The sequence below is a fragment of the Stegastes partitus genome, unplaced genomic scaffold (assembly GCF_000690725.1).
Source record: "Stegastes partitus isolate 25-593 unplaced genomic scaffold, Stegastes_partitus-1.0.2 Scaffold1, whole genome shotgun sequence".
Taxonomy (NCBI): Eukaryota; Metazoa; Chordata; class Actinopteri; family Pomacentridae; genus Stegastes; species Stegastes partitus.
This window is the reverse complement of record NW_007577732.1, coordinates 1,890,234-1,911,689: the sequence shown is the minus strand read 5'-3', so window position 1 is coordinate 1,911,689 and position 21,456 is coordinate 1,890,234. Positions and strand designations below refer to the sequence as shown.

The 21,456-nt window shown below is 39.7% G+C and overlaps 3 protein-coding genes across 3 annotated transcripts; 1 reads left to right on the top strand and 2 right to left on the bottom strand.

Moving 5' to 3' along the window:
• The first annotated feature begins 518 nt into the window (after window positions 1–518).
• mkks (MKKS centrosomal shuttling protein) lies at window positions 519–3,644 on the top strand. The gene is made up of 4 exons (XM_008305105.1): window positions 519–1,503; window positions 1,790–1,971; window positions 2,487–2,597; window positions 2,704–3,644. The coding sequence occupies exons 1-4, from the start codon at window positions 519–521 to the stop codon at window positions 3,130–3,132; spliced, it is 1,707 nt and encodes a 568-aa protein (XP_008303327.1). The 3' UTR covers window positions 3,133–3,644.
• srd5a2b (steroid-5-alpha-reductase, alpha polypeptide 2b) lies at window positions 3,593–5,418 on the bottom strand. Its single transcript, XM_008305217.1, has 5 exons — window positions 5,137–5,418; window positions 4,216–4,379; window positions 4,022–4,123; window positions 3,786–3,936; window positions 3,593–3,674 (listed from the first exon to the last, which is right to left on the bottom strand). Exons 1-5 carry the CDS (start codon window positions 5,409–5,411, stop codon window positions 3,608–3,610), a joined length of 759 nt encoding a protein of 252 aa, XP_008303439.1. The 5' UTR covers window positions 5,412–5,418; the 3' UTR covers window positions 3,593–3,607.
• Window positions 5,419–8,894: 3,476 nt separating this feature from the next.
• On the bottom strand, window positions 8,895–19,504 carry memo1 (mediator of cell motility 1). The gene is made up of 9 exons (XM_008305003.1): window positions 19,046–19,504; window positions 17,528–17,609; window positions 17,359–17,427; window positions 17,061–17,173; window positions 15,238–15,349; window positions 14,680–14,822; window positions 14,457–14,533; window positions 13,474–13,578; window positions 8,895–12,058 (listed from the first exon to the last, which is right to left on the bottom strand). Exons 1-9 carry the CDS (start codon window positions 19,104–19,106, stop codon window positions 11,927–11,929), a joined length of 894 nt encoding a protein of 297 aa, XP_008303225.1. The 5' UTR covers window positions 19,107–19,504; the 3' UTR covers window positions 8,895–11,926.
• Between the last annotated feature and the right edge of the window lie 1,952 nt (window positions 19,505–21,456).

Here is a 21,456-nt window from a genome sequence, read left to right as displayed (position 1 = left end):
GATACAGTTATAGCAACAATTAGTAATCACTAGCAAGAGCATGCGACAGGTCGCCGAATAGGACCCGACGCTGTTTCCGCTACCATGGAAACTAGTCGTGTCTTTGCGAAGCCTGTATTAATCTCTACACTTTACATTGTCAAATTATATCTAAATATGCTCTTTGTCTTACAAAGTCAACTATGATGTGATATTTACGCAGTTTTATGGGTTTTTAAATAAAAATGATAAAGACTTCCCTCAAAAGAGTTTCAATTTTGGTCAGGCAATGACATAGGTATCACTACCCGAGTCGTAGCCATCCAAAGCGCTTTAAAGAAGCAAAGGTTTTGTTTTCTAGTTTTCTATCAAATCCCGTTTAACTGACAGTCTAAATTGAAGCTATGATCGTTTATAACGCGTCTTACTGTTGCCAATCAAAATTGAATCTAATATTGGATGACTTAAGTCATGTTAGCTTCAACATCGGACCCTAAAGTCAAGCTGTTTTGTAAGCGCTTCGAGAAACTGCAGCTTCAATGATGTCTCGACTCGTCAAGAAATCTCCGTCTCTTTGCACGGATCTACCACTGGACACCACGGACATTTGTAACAAGCTTAATTTGCTGAGGCAGCTTCTGAGGTCTTGCTTTGGTCCCACAGCTAGACTGAAACAAGTTCATAACAATATTGGTGGGCACGTTGTAACCACCTCATCCTCCTCGGTGCTCCTTCCAGCCATTTCGTCCTCGCAGCCTTTCATCAATCTGATAAAAACCTCCATTCTCAACCACGTCTCCCGTTTCAGTGACTTTGGTTTGTTTGCTGCCATTTTTTGCCTGGCTCTTATTGAGCAAACAAAGCAGTCTGGTCTCAGAGGAAATGTGGCTATCAGAGTGAACAAGCACTTGCTGGCTCTGTGCTCCAGTTACCTTCAAGGAGAAGACTGTGGTTGTAAAGTGAAGCTCGACTTCTGCAGCAGCCACAATCTGATCACACTAGCTCGGAGTATTATCTCCAGCAAACCAGCATGTGTGCTAACAGAGCCGGAGACGCTGCACATCAGCAAGTTGACAGTGCAAGCTTTCCTGCTGACTGTGCCCTGTAGCAGCCCAGGTACAGTCAGCCTTGGCAAAGTAGTGACTGTCACTGTTGAGGGCTATTCTGTGCTGAACTCTGCAGTATTTCCAGGTTTATTGGTGGACATGCCTGACGGATTATGCCTCAACAAGGTTAACTATCTGTCAAATCCGCTGCAAATGGTGCTGTTCAGTTCATCTCTCGCTGGGGACCTTTCTGAATTAGGAGACGGGATGATAGAGGTGCACCCAAGCGTGGACACAGAGTCACAGATTCTGGATCAACTTCTGGAGCTTGGAAAACAGGTGGTTGCAGATGAGGTGAAGCTCTTTGTATGCCAGAAGGTTGTCCACCCAGTCTTGCAGCAATACCTGAGGAGCCATGGAATCATAGTGGTAGAGAGAGTGGGAATCACTGTCATGGAGCCACTTATTCAGCTGACAGGTGGGTCATCATTGCAAATTTTGTATTGTGCACACGAGTACCAGCTAAACTCAGAAGAGTTTAAAGATTTTTTTCTAGTTGTATTTCTAGTCAGTAACTGATATAGTATTACACGAATAAGAATATGTCTTTCATTCAATGCACATTATACACACCAGCTTCACACTGGAATAATAATGTACAGTGTCAAACAAAGTGTCCACTGTCCAAGAAGAATACACCGGTACGTCGTAATTTCTCTGCTCTGTACCTTAGATCGTGTTTTGTGTGTACTTTGACAAAATAGGAGCTCATCCGGTGGCCACATTACATGCCAAAATCCCACCCAAGGCCTATGGAAAGGTACAAGGGCTCAGCATGAGGCAGTTTGGATCCAAGACAATGCTGCATTTACAACCTCTGGGGGAGTCAGCGATCTGCACTATGGTCCTCTGCCACAGGAATGAGACAATGTTAAGTGAGCTGAAGGTAAGATAAAGTGGATGTTGGGGGGGAGTTAAAGAAAGTTGGATAAAGAGATGAGCTGCCACAACATTAGGTTTTCAATACACGATTGTCATGGCTAAAAGAACTCCCAATAAGTATATAATTTGGATATGGGTTATTCAGGATTTGGTTACCCACGCACAGAAAGGATAAACCATGCTACCTGTTACATCTTAGATTCAGTTCATACGATCACGTGGATCTCACTTGCTACTGCTAGTACTTACAGTCCCCACTATATATTATTCAGTAAATCAGAACTGCTGAATAATACATGGCCCCATAAAGCTCACTTGTTAGAACGTTTCACTAACGCAGCCAGGGGAGAGATTCAGCTTTCTCTCTAGCACTTTTAATGAAAGTGTCCATATCAGATATCCATTTAAAATACATAAAAATTGATTCTACTTTTATACAACAGACATCTTATCGGAATATCCACTGATGAGAGGTAAATGTGATAAATGAAATTGCTTCCTTATGTATTCATGTTAAAGGTGGTGTGCCAGAAGACAGAACACGTGTTGAGGCTCACCTTAAGGGAACCATCTGCCTTATTTGGAGGCGGGTGCACTGAGACCCACTTAGCTGCTTATGTCAGACACAAGGTAAGATCCAGTATTTAGTCTTAAACTGGTTCATTTTATTGATGTCACATATCTTCACAGCAATTACACGATAGCACGTCTTGATTATGCCATATTTTCATCATAGAACAAGAATGAAGTGCCAGAGACAGCATCAGTGTTAGGGTGCTCCCAGACAGAATACCTTCTTGGTGTTGAAGTATTCTGCCGCTCTCTGGAGTCCGTGGCCAGAGCACTGCAGCACGACGGTGGGTACTCTTTAATCGATCTGACCCACGCTCACCACTGGACTCTACCTGCAGATGTCATGGAAGAACACATGGAGGACAGCTTTGGCCTTTGTGGCTGTGGACTGGTAGAAAGTAGCCCAAGTAAGAAGTGGACTTATATAGACACTAAATACGCAGAGTTCTCCCCTGCACCCCTGGTTAAAGACTGTCCTATACAGCCACGTGTGCTGGACTCCTTCATTGCTAAACTTAGTGCATTACAAGTTGCTACAGAAACTGCTAATCTTGCACTAGATGTGAGATATATAATTCAAGATGTGAGTTAGCTGAACAGATATTTTGTCCTTGTCTAGTGCTGGATTGAAATGAAGACTGAATGCAGCTGTTATTTTTCGAAGAAGCAAATCAGTTTAAATAATATCTAACATGGTTTTATGATTTACCCATTTGTCTGTATATTACTAAGAAATAATGATACCAATCACAATTATTAATCTGTCACCCATTCGTGAATTTTAGAAGCAATATACACATTCCATATAATTCAACATGCCTAATCTGAAAATACAAAGACATGTTCTCACTGCAGTGCCTTGCTGTTCACAATGCTTTATGGCACGTTGTAGATTGTCAGATAAAAAAATGTGGTGATGGGTTTTGTACAATCGAGTCTGACTGCAAGAAGAATCAAAAGAGATTCTTGTGCAGTAAAATCAGTGTAATTTCTGTTTTAAAATGCCAGATGCCGGTGCTCATCTTTTGCTGTCTTCTGAAACAAGATGACTGGCAGGTGTTTTGGTCTCAAAAGATGAATGGAATCAAAGCTTTTCGAAACTTGGGGTAGTCTTTGAATTTTTCTTGATAAAACCTGTAACAGAGGAGCAGAAGATAATGCCATCTGTGGCTCAGAAATGTCACGTCAGCAGTTTGAAATGTATTCATATTCTTTGTTCTTAGCTTCTCTTAGTATCTTAGGCACCTGTGATGGTAATAGGCTCTTGGTCCAGTAAAAGAGAGGCTAAAAAAAGCAAATGAGAGTGCTGGAAGGGACCAGGTGGCTACTGCATATCCAAACCATTCCACGATCTCTCCTAAATAGTTGGCACCTGACACATATTCAAACAGACCTCCTGCAGGAGAGTAAGAAAACCACAGGTCACAACAAGCACAGGGTAAATAACAGGTTACTCAGGAGCAATCTCTGTTTTTTTTTACCTGTAGGAATCTTGTATACTACATCATTTGGCTTCCTTAAGTTTCGCAAAATACAGTCGCTGTGTATGTTGATGGCCATTCCAGTATAAAACAGAAGTAAACCTACAAGAAATTCGTACTTGTATAATGATTTTTTAAAAGTCAATCATATTTTTAGAATGAGAGTTTTTAAAGCAAGAAAAAATAACACTTGCCAGTCATGCAGCGATAGTCAGTTGACCACTCATGGTCAAACTGGACACAATGCAGCAGGTAGTGTCCCTGCAGGAAACCATTCAGAGAGCAGAAGAAACCTCCTGCCACCATCACACCCAGTGGGAAAGGCCGTCCTCTGGTCAGGGGTGAATAGACAAATGTCCTATGATCGGTGAAGAAACAGTAGATACGGCAGGTGGAAAAATCAGTGCTGGCTCATGCACAGTTTAGTTTTACAACCATGTGGAGACATTTGAAGTGAAGACAAAAAAGTGACAGTAAGCATCCTTCCAGTATTTGTCAAGGGAGACTACCTCTGCCTTTGGCACAGTGTTTTAACCTCCAGATAACTGCAGAAATAAATCTTTGCAAAGCTTTTTTTGCAGTGTGTCTATCTTAAAATTGGACTCTTGCTTCCACAGTGTATCCAGCGCATACTCTAAAAGGTCCAAAGGAGATATTTTGTGTCAAATGCAAAAGCTCCAACTACTTTTAATGTACTTGGGAGTTTTAACTAAAAAAGATTTTTTTTTAAATTTACTGTTTGTGTCATGTTTTGTTAGTGGTGCAGTTCTATAATAGTTACATGTAGAATATTCTTTTAAAAGAAACTACATCCATAATGATTAAGTTAATTCACAGTGTGCCCAATATACTTCTAATGTTCACTGTGTTCCAAACAGGCTAAGCAAGTATTAATCAAACAACAAGTCTATTTGATTATGCAAAATTAAACAAAGTAACAGAACTAACTGAACTTGTAATTCAGATCTGAATTCAGCCTGCTGAAAATTTCATAATTTCAGTGGATGAAATGTTGAAAACTCCAAAGACACTTAGTTTTGTCATACATATGTTTTTACGCTCCCCTTCACATACACACCAAATAGCCCAAACCAGGCTTCTGTCTCTGCTTTTACCTGTGAAAGTAGTGCACACAAAAGGTCCCGATCAGCAAGAACTTCCCCATACTGGAGGATTTGTGCGAGGTGAACATGAGAAACAGGGGGATCAGGAGAGCTGGCATCTCCTGGAGGAACCAAGCCAGTCTAGCAGGAACTGTCCTCGCAGGAGGAGAAGGTCCCATATGGCGTCCATAGGAGGTCTGTGCCTTCTTGTGATGGACCAGGTGCCCCAGTCCTGCCAGGATGATCCCACAGCTGAGATAATTGATCAAGTTTTCGTAGCAGTGCATCCTGAACCTCCAGGACAGTTTCCTCCTCTAAACAAATCCTAAGCATATGTGTGAAGCTAAGTACTCAGAAACAGACTCTGGCTCCTTCCAACGTAACAAAAGAGGTGTGTCAGCCTGCTGAAACCTGAGAGTGTTCCCATTTTCACACCTTGGGCACTAACAATGCTAGAGGTAAGGTTACGAATATTCTTTCCGCCTTAAAAAAGAAACAATGATATTAAATAGCAACTTTTCCATCCTGTTTACAGACCCAGTATATCGAGTTATGTGGCTCTGTTTGTCTTTACAACATTTGTGTGAAAGGCATGAGAATAAATTTCCAAAGTGAAGGCTGACTGATTAATTTTGAGACAATCTCTTTCTGTAATTGTAATCACCAGTGGGTGAGCGGAAGGAACTTGATCAGACTAAAGACTAAAGTCACCGTAGCTCCACACAACAGTCCAGATGCAGATACGGATGCTGATCACATATTACGTAAATGTCACTAGAATTTTAGAAATGACAACCACATACAGTTACAACCAGAAGTTTACATACACTGTATAAAAAAAGACACAAAACCTTTTTTTTCCTCACTATCTGACATTAAATGAGACTAAACCTTTTCTGTTTTAGGTCAGTTAGGATTACCAAAATTTTTGCTATTTGCTAAATACCAGAATATTGAGAGAGAATTTTTCAGAATTTTTTTTTTTTTACTTTCTTCAAAGTCATAAGTTTAAATATGTTTCCTTAGTATTTGGTAGCATTGCCTTTAAACTCCTGACAGAACTGGTGTAACTGAGTCAGGTTTGTTGGCCACTTTGCTCCACACACCTGTTCAGCTCTGCCCACAAATTTTCTATAGGATTAAGATCAGGGCTTTGTGATGGTCACTCCAAAACATTGACTTTGTTGTCCTGAAGGCACTTTTTTAACTAATTTGCCGGTATTCTTAGGGGTATTGTCCATTTGAAGCCACATTTGTGCCCAGAGCTTTAACTTCCTGGCTGATGTCTTGAGATGTTGCTTCAATGTTTCCACATAATGTTCTTTCCTCATGATGCCATCTATTTTGTGAAGTGCACCAGTCCCTCCTGCAGCAGAACACCCCCACCACATGATGCTGCCACCCCCGTACTTCACAGTTAGGATGGTGTTCTCAGGCTTGCAAGTTTTCCACATTTTTTCCTTCAAATGTAACGATGGTCATTATGTGCAAACAGCTGAATTTTTGTTTCATCAGACCACAGGACATGTCTCCAGATATTAAGGTCTTTGTCCCTGTGTGCATTTGCAAACTGTAATCTGGCTTTTTTATGTTGCTTTTGGAGTAATGTCTTCTTCCTCTCTGAGTATTCTTTCAGCCCATGTCGGTACAGGACTCGTTTCACTGTGGATACTGACACTCTTACCAGCAGCAGCATCTTCACGAGGTCTTTTGCTTTTTTGGGGGGGTTGATGGGCACATTTTGCACCAAAACACTTCATCTCTGGGACACAGAATCCGTCTCCTTCCTGAGCGGTATGATGGATGGACATTCCCATAGTGTTTATACTTGCATATGATCGCTTAAACAGATGAATGTGGAACCTTCAGGCACCTGGAAATTGTACCCAAGGATAAAGGATAAACCAGACTTGTGGAGGTCCACAATTCTCTTCCTGATATCTTGGCTGATTTCTTTAGATTTTTTAATGTTGTCACAAAAGGAAGCAGTGTGTTTGAGGTGTGCCTTAAAATACATCCATAGGTGTGCCTCCAATTAACTAAAATGTTGTCAATTAACCTAACAAAAGCTTCCAAAGCCATTACATAATCATCTGGGCTTTCCCAACTAGTTTGAAGGCATAGTAATCTTAGTGTATGTAAACTTCTGACTTTGAAGAAAGTAATGAAAAAAAAATCTCTTTTTTAGCACATAGAAATAATTTTGGTAATCCTAACAGTCCTGGAAAAGTTTAGTCTGATTTAATGTCTTTTTATACAGTGTATTCAAACTTCTGGTTTTAACTGTACGTACTTACGACAGTAATAGGAAAAAAAACCCCTGTTCTTCTTGGTCTGAGCTCTTCTTTGTCAAGATGCACTAAAGACCTACACAGCATATTGAAGAACACTGAAAATTTGGTTAATCTACAGTTGTTTATGGAGTGATCTCATAATGCATATCACAGAGACACTCTGCCTTTTTCAAAGTTGTGATTATGCACGAAACAGTTCGTGCTGTGTTGGACATAGATTTATCCAATAAGCTGCGAGTTAGGATATTTTTTGTACTATGAAGCCTCCTGCCTGCATCGAGTGCTGCTATACTGGAAACAGAAGGCAAATAAGAATATTTGGAAAGTAGCAGCAGTTGCGTGGTCAAGTGTCAGCTACAGTACACCTATGATCTCACATGAGATCTGGTAATGGTGAGGGTCAAGGCATATGATTTACATCATTTTCGTTCTCATCGTAACACCCAGTGACCACTATGGACGGGGTTATTGTCACCCTGAAACCTATCAGGATCAAATTGTCTCATTGTAGGGATAAAGGTGAACAATTTTGTATTGATTTGCAGCGACGCTTCCCTCTAATGGGACAGGTGGACTAAAACCATGCCATCAGAATGCCCCCTACAACATATCAGAGCCATTAAATGCCCTCGATGTAGCAATCAAGGGTTCAGGGTTTTGTTATCCGTCACCTGTTGGTAAAGTTTGGAATTTGAGATTAGTAGTCACAATTTTTGTAATTTGTAGATACAGTAGCAATAAAGCGGGCCACATTTATAACGCAACAACCCTTATTTATCCTTTCATTATGTTTGCCTTGGAAAACTAATAGTGTCGTTCAATTGTCCTGCAACAAATCCTACTTTCATGAGGGTGGTGATGTTCAGTGTCCACTGAAACTTGTTTTAGAGACGTGTTGATCGAACGTTACGTTATTTATATTTATTTATGTTGTTGATGTAGGTGTGGTAGACAAAATAGTAGAAACACCTCAGCCACACTTTATATATCCTGAACTGCAGCCTTTCTTTTTTTCTAATTGCATTGTTTTAAACTATGATTTCAAATCAGTTACTTATTCAGCAATATATATAAACACTATCTGTACCACCAGTTTTTAAGTTTGTAAAATTGATGTGTACCTGCTAATATATTCCTCCAACCAGCTGGCTCCCTCTGTTGGTGATATTAGCCTTAATGTCTACAGGGTAAACTGACACTGGACAAACACAGCTGATATTTGTTTCAACCGGGATGTCTACCTTAGCAGCTTCTTCAGCGCTACAGTGTAAATTTGCCACCATACATGTTTGATGGCTGGTAAACAACACTGAAAATGACACCATTCAAAACCAAACACTGCTGCAGAGCTAAAAAATACAATGCGACTAATTCATTTGGAGAAACATATTCAGTAATACTTATGATAAAACATGGAAATGCAAATCAATAGTTTTCCGTGAGCTTGTAAATATGAGAAGAACAAGACACCAGACATGCTTTTCAGTACATTTTACTTATTTTGTAACATGAATCCTCAGCCATATCTGAAGAGCCTTTTGGGATGCTTTGTCAGTGGAACCTGAGATCAAAAAAACTCCATTAAGGGAGTAGTTAAGTAGTATATTTTAGGGTCATGACGTGTAAGTTCCAATTCTCTAACCAAGAAAAGAAAATAATACAAAAACCATTTCTATAAGACAAACAAATATCCATAAACAAAAATAAAATGAACAGTGTTGAGGTTTAGCCTTTGTCTCTCTCTACAGGAATGAGGTGATTTGGAGAAAACAGAACACCTTTCCCTGCTGGAGAAAGGCGATAACAGTTGGTGCCATTTTAGACCAACAGATGAGGGGGGGACAAGTCGCACACTCCTGGTGCTTTGGGCGAGCTGGAGACAATGTTGGGCAATAGGCAAAGGGGAGGGTACACAAGGAAAAACAAAAACTGAAATACATATTCTAAAATAAGACTAAAAGTGAGAATACGCTTTATATGTATATGTGCAACAGTGATAAAAGGCACAATAGCACAGTGTGTCATGCTTTTCTAGTTTCCCTTAAATTAGCCTTAGAGGTCAAGTGAGTCTGGGGATCATTTCTCAGCGCCCACTTGGTACAACTAGATATTGTAGCTTAATGCTAAGTGCGGCGCCTCTTATGGTGCCAAGAGGGAGGGACTGATGTAAGAGGACTGCATTACTGAAATGGGAAAACTCGACTTCGACAGCAAAAGTCAGTCAGAGATAAGTGACACTGAAATTTCAAAAGAAAGGACAGCGGACACTGTGTGCTGCCTATTATCATATTGTCATTGAAAGTCTACACTGCTACTAAGAACCTTGAGGTTTTTGCATTCAGTTTCTGTATGCAATTGGCTCATCTATGCAAACATTGGAAGAGGAGTATTTTAGGCAGCAAACCATTTCTTTTGTTAGTAACTGTGATCCTCGTTCTTGGCATTTCATTATGCAAATGTTCATGTTTCTTTCAGATTCATCCAATAAATCCAAAATACAGCAGGGAGCGTCAGCTGTCAGTTTTCTGGGTCAATTGTTAAACCATACAGAAGAGCATTATGCCTTTGTGCTGATCTTCATAATCAAGCCATCCATTACTGATTTCTTCTACAGTAAACTTGTCTAATTCATACTCCTACAGCCTCAATAGTAACTCTGAAGCAAATTCTCAGACCTGGAAACCAAATGTAAGAATGAAAACTTCTGCTTTCCCAATAACTTTTGGCATTCTTCAATCAAAACATTAACAACAAAAGGTATAAATGACTACCTAATGCACAGATATATTGTAACAGTTCTTAGAATTTAAGCAGATCATCTCCGTCTTTACTGTTTTGCCACTTACAGAACTGAATAGAACAAAAGACATTTTAAAATCTAGCAAAAAAAAAAAAAGTAGAAAAGAAATCGTAACGGAGTTTCCTAGGCTACATCCACACTAATGGGTTTTTATTTTTTTTAAAAAGTGCTTTAAATGAAATAGATCTCTTTCCTAACAAGGAATTTACCTCCATTCACAAAACATGCATGAAAATGTATATCATAGGAATTGTCACAAACCACTTGAATTATAGCTTGCCTTCTGTGTATATGCGTAGTGGTAGCACATTAAAATTCAGAAACATACTGCAAGCAACCTACTATCTAGAACTGACCACTGACAGTCAAGTCTGATGTCTACGTTTTTATCCAGAAAACGGTCGTGTTTTGCGAGCCTGCCAAATTCGGGTAGGACACATTGTGAGTGATGAGACCCAGTCAGGAGGCAAACGTGAATGTCTGCATCACTGTTTCCAAAAATCTTCCTTTCTGCCTATCGACTAAAACACAACCCCAGACTATTAAAACTAAAACGGGGTGAGCAGCATTCCAGGGTTCCTAAAATGTTTGAGTAATATAGTCGCTAGGTGTAAACATAGCAAACAGGAGTTTTTAAAATCAAAACAAATTAGAGTGGACGTAGCCCTTTTCAATGACTACAAAGATTCAAGGTGGCAGTGTAAACAAAGATCAGAGGTGTCTGCGTTGGAGTCATGTACACTACATCCAAATTTGATTACATTTCTGTAGCCCCCACAACTGCTGTCTGGCCCTAAAAAAAACTGGAATCCAGGAGCAGTGTTGTACACACTAATTTATTGGGCAAACCACATTGATGGCTTTCGAGCTTAAGTGACAACACTGCTTTAGTTCAAATCTACAAACTAACTGAGTAAATACTACCACATCTAATAAAACTATCTAACTAAAAAGGGAAAATAAAAGGAATAAAATATGAATAAAATATTGTATTTAATAAACTAAGATGATAATAATGTTTTTGGTTTGTACAGTAGGGGGTTAGTGAACTTTGTTGGGTGCAGCCCTTTGTTAGCAACTACAACATATGTTGAGCGATGGTAGTAATTACCTATGACACTGTTTTCAAAGTTTAAGTCGTTGAAGCAGTCAAAACACTCATTTCATTCTCGTCTGGCAACATTTGAATATTCTCCATTAGTATCTGCAGTTTTATTTTAATTCCTTTTCTGAGGCAAATTACAAGAGAACAGATCGAGTCCAATATGCAATAATACAACTGAAATCCTTTGTTTCGGAAGGAAAACAAAAACGGACAAAGAGGACAACTACAGTCCTTGCAAAAACCCAGAAAAAACAAGATTTCCCCCTCTCAATGCTTACTCCAAGCCAAAATACTACACACTCTGCCTATCTCCTCTGACCATTTGCTCCCACATCATCTCAAAACTGCACTTCAAGCAAAATGTTTCAACCAAAAGCTCTGAGACACACTTCAAACTGAGAGGAGGGTGGAGAAAGGCGGAGGAGAGCCGAGGGAGAGACAGAGAAAGAAGACGGTATTGGCTTTCGAGTGTCTAGGTCCTTCCTGCAAATATTGGGCATAACTGGGGGGGTGGGGTGAGAGGGAGGGTGTCTGGGTCAGGTTATGGCGATAGATAGTAAGGGCAGGGTGGTGGCGCTGCAGTGGCCCCTGCAAAAGTTGACCTCAATGAACGATGAGTGCCCCAGCAGCGTAACTCACGGAGCTGTCCTGCCAGTTCCTGCACTGACTTGATTGGGCGTAGTTCAGGAAAGAGAAGTTCATTTCTAAACCAGACTTTCTCAGTTCAGCCACAGCCTGCAAAACAGTAACAGCCACTTAGTCACTGATTCATAGCATGTATCACACACAAACAGGCAATAAAGAATGAGAATGTTACTGTCTGCCAGAAGCAGTATTAGGACTGTAGTGCTGCACAAAATTCATGGTTCAGGATAAACTTCAGTTTTGAAGTCATGGTTCAGAACACATTTGGTACAGCAGAGAGAAATGCATCACATTTTTTGATATGTATTTTTAATAAGAAGAATGTTCACCAGAGCCTAACTAGCCATACTTGTTTATTTCTCTAACAGTTAAGGCACTCAAATGCTGCATAACAACAAAAGACTGAGTTGTTTACTCTTAATTAAATTAAAATATCGAATAATACAAGTACACCATATTACTAATTAATTTGCCCATTGAAGTCAGAAGTGCAGTTTCTTCTTTAAAAATTGCACAGAGCAACGCTGCCTTTGAGGACACAGCCATACTGTCTGATTATTCATTATTAGAGCTGTCACTGGACCAAAGCAATCAGGGATTTGGCGCTTACACTGTAAGACCTGTACATTTTGAGTAGAGATGTTGCAGAAAGCTGATTAAAACCTAAAGTCAACATGCAGTGTGAGTTAGCACATCGTACATGTTTAGTAAAACTGCCACAATGTCTGTACAGCTTTCAAGGCCAAACGTGCCAGTCTGCCATAGCTAATGGACAACAACCAGTGCACCGTCTAAATGTTCCTGGTGGTGCTTGAACCGTTTGGCCCACAAAGCGTTCTGAAGAAAAGAAGTCTTATATTGGACCAAATGACAGTTTGGGACAAATACATGTACTGTTACACTAGTGTACAGTTTGCAGCACAAACACTCAAAGAATAATCCGGTTTCTTTATTTCCATACATCCTGTATGGATCCACTGCTGATTAGGATGCTAACTATTTCTTAGAACATGCACAATTAATGGTGTTTTAGCACAACACAGATCCCATTTACAAAGTCCTCAATTAAAAGGTGTCAACAATAAACGTCATTCCTGCCAGCAAATTCATCATGTTTATCAGCTAAAAAACAAGAATCTCCTGTTGTTGACGTCTGTCTAAAATCACGGAGCCAGGACCAACTAATTTAGAATTCTATATGGTACGTGAGAACAAGTCTATTTATTTTGTATCAGTATCACACTATTAATCCTTGTACTTCATCTTACTTTGGTAGTCCTATTTTATACATATATAGACATAGTAAAGGGGACCACTAAAGCCTTATCTATCATCTCTAAGCCTGACACTTCACTTAAGAACCAACAATTTCCCTGAGGTTTGCACCAAAGGGATCAATAAAGTTCTATTCTATTCTAAGAACAATCAAAAGGTTCACCACCAAAATGTCTACAAGAAGTGAAATGCTGTTACACCTGGTGATGCTCTTCTTCTATGGTACTTACATTTAGCAGCACTCCAATAGGGTGGCGCCCACAGATGGTGTTGCGATACTTCTTCAAGTAGTTAGTGAAAGACATGGGATCCAGCTGCTCTATAATGCCCATTCCCTGCATGAGCAGAGAAAACGGTTGAACAGAAGCCATAAAACCTTAATGTGCCCTCATATCCTTAAAGCATAGACTATTGTCAATTACAGGCAGGTTATTTTCTAAGATAAGTTGAATTTTTCACAGCAGGCATTTTGGCTTGTCACAGCAGGAAAAGCATGTGGAATTAATAACATTATTGACGGCACAGTTCCATCAAGTGTCCCAGTAAGACATGACAGTAAACCAGCATGTACAACAGCAGGTCCTCCCCCGAAGTGGAACACAATCATCATTAACGTAGCTGTGCTCTTCTTGTTATGACATGTCTGCTATGAAAAATGTCTATTACATCCAAATTATTTTTTACTACATAACATTTTGAAAATGCTTTTCTATTCCATATTCTAAACAACTTACTTCTCATGTTTTCATTTGTTCTTGTGACATGTTTTGAAGAATAATGATGTTTCGTGTGGATTTATACTAAACTATTATGTGATCACTTGGAACATTTTCATTTCTACTTTTTTTTTTTTTTTTTTCAAACAGCAGCAATTTCTATACGCACTGTGTTTAGGAACACATGCTTCTGTATCGTGCAAAAAAAGTTAATGAAAAACAAAAGAAGAATCCATATCCTATCGGTCCCTCTGCATTTTACCTTCCTGAAACATTTTTATCTTTATGCATTCAAATAGGTCAAATAAGGACATTTGAGACTTTCAAAATGGCATATCATTTATAACCACTGAGTATTATTGGTCCAGTTCTTTGTCTGTTTTAAATGAACTTTATTACCATAGCAATTGTGCCTGTGATGGAAGATAATCAAATTTCTTTACATCCTTTTCCCACAAACTATGTGATACTTGAATCAAAAATATGCCAGCGGTTACCATTCTATCAAGATGCTCAATAGACCTGTAGATCTCCCCTTGGGTATCATCATAGTACGTGTAGCGAAACCGTTGACCTTCAAAAGAGAAACGGACAACAGTTGGATTCATTTGTGTCACAATTATTACATTTAGCCCAAATTATCCTGCTATCACAAACTACAGTTAATTGTCAGAATAATCTCAAAAGTCATTTTCAGTGTTTCTATTTGTCGGTACCTACCCCAGTGGCAGAAGTCAGATGAGATGATGAAAAGGTTGGAAGGGTCTGCCAGGTACTTGCTGAGCAGCTTCCCATATTCCTGTTCCTTGGACTCACTCAGGGCGCCCACAAGCACAGGAACGATGCTAAACTCATCTTTGTGGCTGCAACATCAGATTACTGGATTAACAACTTGAGCTGAAGCTTTATAGTCGATATGCAACACTACAGGTTTCAGTTCAACCTGTATGCGCGATAAACACTAAGTTAATGTGCACAGTTCCTTTTTTACTACTGGATCAATGCTTTTTAGAACCAAGAAAATCCCTTTGACTCCAGCCAACCTAACAGAAGGCTGTATCAATTATGCATATCACACTTTCCATGGGTCCCTGGCAGCAGTGCGGTTCTGGTTTACGGTATGTACAGAAAGAAAAAAGAAAACCAAAAGAGCTTTTGTACAGTCTCCTTGTGTGTCAATAACAGTTAAGAAACAGCTTTATTCAGTGAAACAGTTTCTTCTGAAAGTGCACGGTGTTGATTCTTCAGTTCAATAAATGCCACTCCTATGTGCATTACCTCTCCATGGCTTTAGCAGTGTAAGGCAAGTGCATTTCAATACTGTGCTCATCTTCATCTGTCTGCAGACTCATCCTCTCAAACAACCCAGTTTTCCAGAGGTCAGCATAAACTGTAAAAGAGAGGTTTCACTTTAATTTGTGCATAACCATGTCTACTGATTAAGTCATTTTTGGAGCTGCACATTTATTTAAATGGGGGAATTCTGATAAGTGCCTGGTTGAGCAAAACCTAAACACTGAGAAAGTCTTTAACCAAAGGAGTCAGGAAAATGTCTGCTCCCTGAAAGCTGACAGAGAATATATTACCTCCCAAGCAGTGGCGGCTGGTTAATACAGGACGCAGGGGCGCCGCCCTCCCACGACTAATGACCAGTTAAAAAGTAGTTCTCAAACGTAAAATGAAATTGTAATTAATTGTGACAAAATAATAATTAATTAATAATAACGTTCACATTCTTTTGATATATTAACACAATTTGTATTATTAACAGATTTAATATAAGTCTTTACTGTGTGTTTACTAATTCTGCACTTCCTGGATGCGGGACGCCGGCCACGAGTGTGTATGTAGCGCTGAAAACTTTTCGTGATCATGTGACGTTGGCCCGGGCTCTGATTGGCAGCTGCAGACTTTGTCACGGGACGCGGCTCGGTGCGCCCCAGACCCTCCCACTTTTGCTGTAAGCCAATTAATTTTGTCTTTATTTGCTTTGTCTTCTGTGGTTGGATACCAAAACTGTCCTTCGACGTTCTTACGACTGCGCTTTCTGACACCGTCAAAGGGCCTTTCTCCTCTGCAACTAAATGACAGCTACTGTTGTGACGGCTTAATGCATCGGCATGCTGTCAGTGGAGTAAACACGGCTCGTAGAAAAGAGCGCGTGTAGAATTCATGTAGCTGGGTTTAACCTCGGACAAATCTGACATGAGAACGCCCTAGTTTATTATTTTTAAAGTCATTTTTGGTCGCACACCGGTCAGAGCACACCATAGTCACCAAGCAGCCGCTACCACAGCCTGCTCTGCGGGGCGTTCAGGGAGCATCAGTAAATCGTAGCTTCTATCGATAAGAAAATGTTCAGCAGCTCATGTCTTACCTATGACCAGGTGGGAGGTGCAACAAAATGAGAAAGTGTGTCATACTGGTGCTACCAGTGAAAAAGTCAGTCTGGTGCCCTGAATAGTGTTTTTTTTTTTTTCCCCATTATTTATGTTTTGTGTTTTGAGTTTGTACAGATCCTGTAAATATTGTTGAAAGTTTAGTGAATGGTTTTGAAATTTACTTCGGGTAATTCTTGATAATGTTAAATTATATTATGATTAGAATATCCTCCAAAGGGAGACAATTTGCATTCCTGTAAATGGTTGTGCCTGATGTTATTCATATTCTAATTTTAAATAAAAGGTCATTTGCAGACTGCGTCCCCCCACCAAAGATTTTCACCATCCGCCACCGCTCCCAAGACTGCTTGAGATCTGTAAACTAGAGCTCTGTTCAGCCACACTACAACAATCATAATGAGGAAAGGGTCAAACATAGTTCAGTGCTTGTTTTTTTTTCTTCACCTTTTTAAGTGCAATGATCCAGAACAACTGAGAAAAGGTGTTTCATTTTGATTTTGGCATGAAATATGCACTGCATTCTACAGCAGACAAACCCTAAATGCAGTCCAAACTGTGGCTATTTTACTCCCTCACATGCACATCCTTAAAATACCTTCTTAAATATTTGCCAGTTAACAGTTAACACATGAGACTGAGAAACAAACAAACATTAAATAAAGGTGCAATCACAATGTCATGAGTGAAAACAGTGAATACCCTTCTGGTCGATTCTCAGGTCATAGAGGGGTGTTCTATAGATGTCTGCAGGTGACAGGGCACAGCGGGAGAGGGGCACATGGTGTGAAGGTCCCAGGATGAACACCCTACGACTGAAGGGCAGCAAGACTTAATCTCACTCACCCTGTTCACAAAAGGCACACCACCAGCACTGCAGTCTATTATCTATACTAACATCTGTTCATTCTGTCAGAGGAGAGGACTTAAGATAAGAAAATATCACACAAAGCATTTTCTTAAATATGCAACAGAAGACCCAGAAAACTGAATGACTCACGTAATAGAGGGATCAACCTGCTTGTAGGCATGTGCTGCACAAGCACCACAGTAGGTATACCCAGCATGGCTGCAAACAAAAATGCATCAAATTAGACTGACATTGCATCACAGACATCATGTAACATACGCAGAAGTTAATTTTCTTCCATTTGTCCAAGTGTGCTTACGGCGCTATGATGGCTCTAGCAGGTCTGATCGTGGACTGTGCCTGAGACAGCCAGCCTTCTAGTTGTGCGTTCAGCTGGGATCCTGAAATGGTAAAAAGACATTGAACAAATATCTTGTTTCAATCAGTATCTCTGGGATAAAAGGGATAATTCCAATTAAAACAGAATTTGGTAGACACAGAAAAGCTACACGTATAGATCACAAAGATCATGCTAAGTTTCTAAAATCGGTGTGTCAGTAAGACTGTAATGCCCAGGGTGTAAAATCCAAATGATACAATGGTCAATTTAACCTTGTCATTGGGTATGGTTTGCATTTCTTTTGGGAAGGTAAAGAAAGAAATGGAAGTAAACTAGAATGAAGTCCCACATTTTATACCATGATACCTTACAAAGTTCTTCACAATCTTTTAGAAACTGGACCTCTTGGGTGAAACATCTAATCTTTCACTGTCAACTTAAAGAACCATCACCCTGTGTTCTGATTCTATTTAAACATTAAAAACACACCCAGGTTTAAACTTGCTTGACTAAAAAGATGATGGATTACCGAGGAATGCATTGCCTGCATTACAGTACAAGCTGCTACGAGACGCTTACCTTATGACAGCATCAAATACACAAGACTGACAGTTTGAACAACTGCTATGATCAGTTGTGTGAAAACAAACAAGGACAGCCACATCATGGTACATTTCGGTTAGCTCAGCCTTCATGTGTGGCTTGTGAGTTACATGCAATATAAATATCTGTAAGGTTTTCCATAGTACCAGACGACTGTATACGTTCAGTCGAAAATAAATGTTAGTATAAATGCAGTAAAGCAAGCTAATAAAGGACAAACAAGCAGCCTTGCGGGGTTCAATAAAAACAAACTAGCGTACGCCTGTGAAATGGGGGAAGGGGGAGAACATGAACCTTCAATTTTCTGCCCTGCCCTACCCAGTCCTTTGTTTCATGGCAGGGAAGACTTCAGCACATACACTTAAGCCTGTCAGGGTCAGAGACCAACAAGACCACAACAATAAAACAGACAGATTGCTCCGGGAAATGTCTAGTGCAGCTGGCCAGATAGCATGTAGGCCAGGAAGTTCTGCAATATTAGCCAAGTTAGCTTTGATTGAGTTGGTCGCTTGTCAGAAAAAAATGCTGAGCACGAGATGCCCGTTTGTTCTGAAACACTTCCAACCACCACCCGAGGATGAAGTGCTGATTAAGCTCAAACCAATCATGCACCAAATGGGATAACAGAGTCGAGGCAGTCGACACCAGTGAAATGTTAGCTAGCTTTAGTTAGTTAGCTTTTTTTTTTTCCATCAGCAGCACAAGCGCTACAACTTCAACGCTAGCTATCATCGCCTATAATCGAAGCCGCTGACAGATCAGTTAAAATCCTATGATGAGTAAGTGTTATACAGAGTAAAAATCCCAAAAAACAATAAAATACACTGCCATGACAAAAACAACAACAGTTAGCATACAGCGTGCTAACAGGGACAGTGCTGTGTTGACAGTTACCCGAAGCGGAGTACCAGCTCCCGGCGTGACTTGCTTCTCTGCACACCACTCGGTTCGACATCTTGGTTCCCAAGCCGCCTATCTTGGTTTACTTAACTCTTGTCAGGCGAAAAAAACAAAATAAAAATGCAAAAAATCCGGCGTTAGCTAACCAACAGAAGAACCAACGCCTGCTAGCTAAGTTGCTTGAAAAGACAAAGGGCAGTTGGACTGGAGAGACAGTGGAGCTAGCTGGCTAACGAGCTCAGTGTACCGTCAGCTGGCCCTGCTGCTGTTACCGGTTGATAAGTTAGCCGGGGAGCGCAGCTAACGTCAGTTTGTTAGACAGTCTGGTGATATTATCATGTAAATTCTGGAAAGGCACAAATTACAAAATAGATGTAATATGCCAATGATGAACACCTAGAAGACCTATATTAAAACCTAGCTGTAAAGCTGAGCCTTGTCACTGTCAGGAATCTGAGGATTACTGGTTTGTCTGTCGAGCCAGGTAAGGGGCGTGTCTCAAAAATGTTGTCGAGTGACGTTGGAGCATTCTGATTGGTTGCTTTGTGAACCGGCATGGCGTGATTGGTGGGCAAACAACTAGAGGCGCGGCCGGTACAAAAATGATTGTTTGATTATGAAATTGCACTGGCCGTCAGGTGAGCGGGTACAGCGTGGTGAAAGTGTTGCGTGGCTGTCTTCTCCTGCTCCTCCTCAGAGGCGGAAAGGGGTTGCTACTACCCTAAAGATTAAATAAATTGTAGAAATCGAGGGCTTTATTTCGTAAATTTAAACGACAAAAGGCTATACCATTTTTCCAATAAAAGTTTAACTGATGTGTAGGATATTCCCATAAACACTATATTGCAATTATCTTGTTCTTTTAATTTAATATTTATTTTCTATATTTCACATACTGTTGTTTTGTTTTTTGTTTTGTTTTGTTTTTGAATTTTCTTTTGTTAAATTACACCATCCCAGATGCTTTGACAATATCTTTTATGACTCTCTATATTAATGTCAATAAAGCATACTGAATTTGTGAATTGTGATTGTATTGTTCAAGTGTATGTTGAGTCTTAATTTATCAAGAAGGAACCATCTCAACACCAAATACATAAACCAAAACACAATTTTTAACCCCTTAAAACCTGGCATCCACATGTGTGGACATCACATTGTTGGTTATATTACCTCAGTAGTTAATTTTTTTAAATAAGTATTTATTTATTTATTTATTTATAAATGCATATCAAACAACAGCTCAGGTCTTAAGAGGTTAATTATCCATTAATTTACTTTTAAACTGAATTGACATTGACATGGCTTTGGAATAACAGCTGTGTATTCAACAATTTTAAAATACAACTATCTCATCATTCAGCTTTTTCTGTAATTTAAACATCCCCTGGTGCTATACATAGAAGATTTGCTTTTCACATGTTTTTTCCTCCTCCATGGAACATCCCATATCAGACACCACAGAACAACCTTAGAGGTCCTATATTCATCACCTGACAGTTTAGAGCTGTTTTGGCAGCACCAGAGGGACCAATACAATATGGTCTTTCTGACTCTCTGGATGTACATTGTGGCTGTAACGCCATCCATTAACTATGTATTTCATGTGACTTTCGCCTCCCCTTCTGCTATCTGCATGTTACTGTTATCAAAAGCCTCTTCACTAGCAGAAACATCAACATCCGAGTTTGCAACCTACATGCTGGAAATTTCAAGTTTTGCAGAGGATTTGAGTTGTGCATTAAGTAGCCCTGCTGTTTTTTGTTTGTTTGTTGTTGGGAATCACCCATTTTAATAACAGTTCACATCTTTCTGCATGTGAATGTTTCGCTATAACAATTCCACTATCACTGCTTTGAGGGAAGACTGTTGCTGTATCCTTTGCTTAGCTCTGCTCAATACGATTGCAATTGGATTAAACAAACAGACGAGAATGTTTCCCCCCCATAACAGAATAATGATGAGGCCAGACCATTCAGAATGATCTGGCTTTGCAAGACAACACTGGGTCTAATAAACTATTAAAGAGAGCTTTGAAAATGTTGTTTTTGGTGCAATATTGAAAGAATAGCTGTGTAGTGTGTACTTTTCTCCTGGAAGCTCCCTCACTGATCATCATTATACCATTAAAAACTCACTTCTGTGGATCAAAGTTATATATTTACATATTTTTTTCCTACTTTAAAATAGCTTAGATGTAGCATTTCACCATTGCTTGCTCTAGAATGTGCAGAGTTATGAAATTCTAGCTTTTCACTCACCTTCTTCTGTTCAGATTTATATTTACGCCTGTCTTTTCACTCACTTGCAACTCTGTTTAGACACTGTAAAACTAGTCTATGCAACACAATAGCAAATAGAAATCAATCCTGAAGAATACAGAAAGCAAGTTTCAAGTTGAAAGG

Coding starts and splice junctions, on each gene's coding strand:
- memo1 (XM_008305003.1), bottom strand. CDS start 19,106: ATGTCGAACCGAGTGGTGTGCAGAGAAGCAAGTCACGCCGGGAGCTGG. Junction 17,428..17,527: donor GCTAGAGCCATCATAGCGCC/GTAAGCACACTT, acceptor TTTTGTTTGCAG/CCATGCTGGGTATACCTACT. Junction 17,174..17,358: donor CAGGTTGATCCCTCTATTAC/GTGAGTCATTCA, acceptor GCTGCCCTTCAG/TCGTAGGGTGTTCATCCTGG.
- srd5a2b (XM_008305217.1), bottom strand. CDS start 5,411: ATGCACTGCTACGAAAACTTGATCAATTATCTCAGCTGTGGGATCATC. Junction 3,937..4,021: donor AGTATACAAGATTCCTACAG/GTAAAAAAAAAC, acceptor ACTCTCCTGCAG/GAGGTCTGTTTGAATATGTG. Junction 3,675..3,785: donor AGAGCCTATTACCATCACAG/GTGCCTAAGATA, acceptor CCTCTGTTACAG/GTTTTATCAAGAAAAATTCA.
- mkks (XM_008305105.1), top strand. CDS start 519: ATGATGTCTCGACTCGTCAAGAAATCTCCGTCTCTTTGCACGGATCTA. Junction 1,972..2,486: donor CAATGTTAAGTGAGCTGAAG/GTAAGATAAAGT, acceptor TTCATGTTAAAG/GTGGTGTGCCAGAAGACAGA. Junction 2,598..2,703: donor CTGCTTATGTCAGACACAAG/GTAAGATCCAGT, acceptor TTTTCATCATAG/AACAAGAATGAAGTGCCAGA.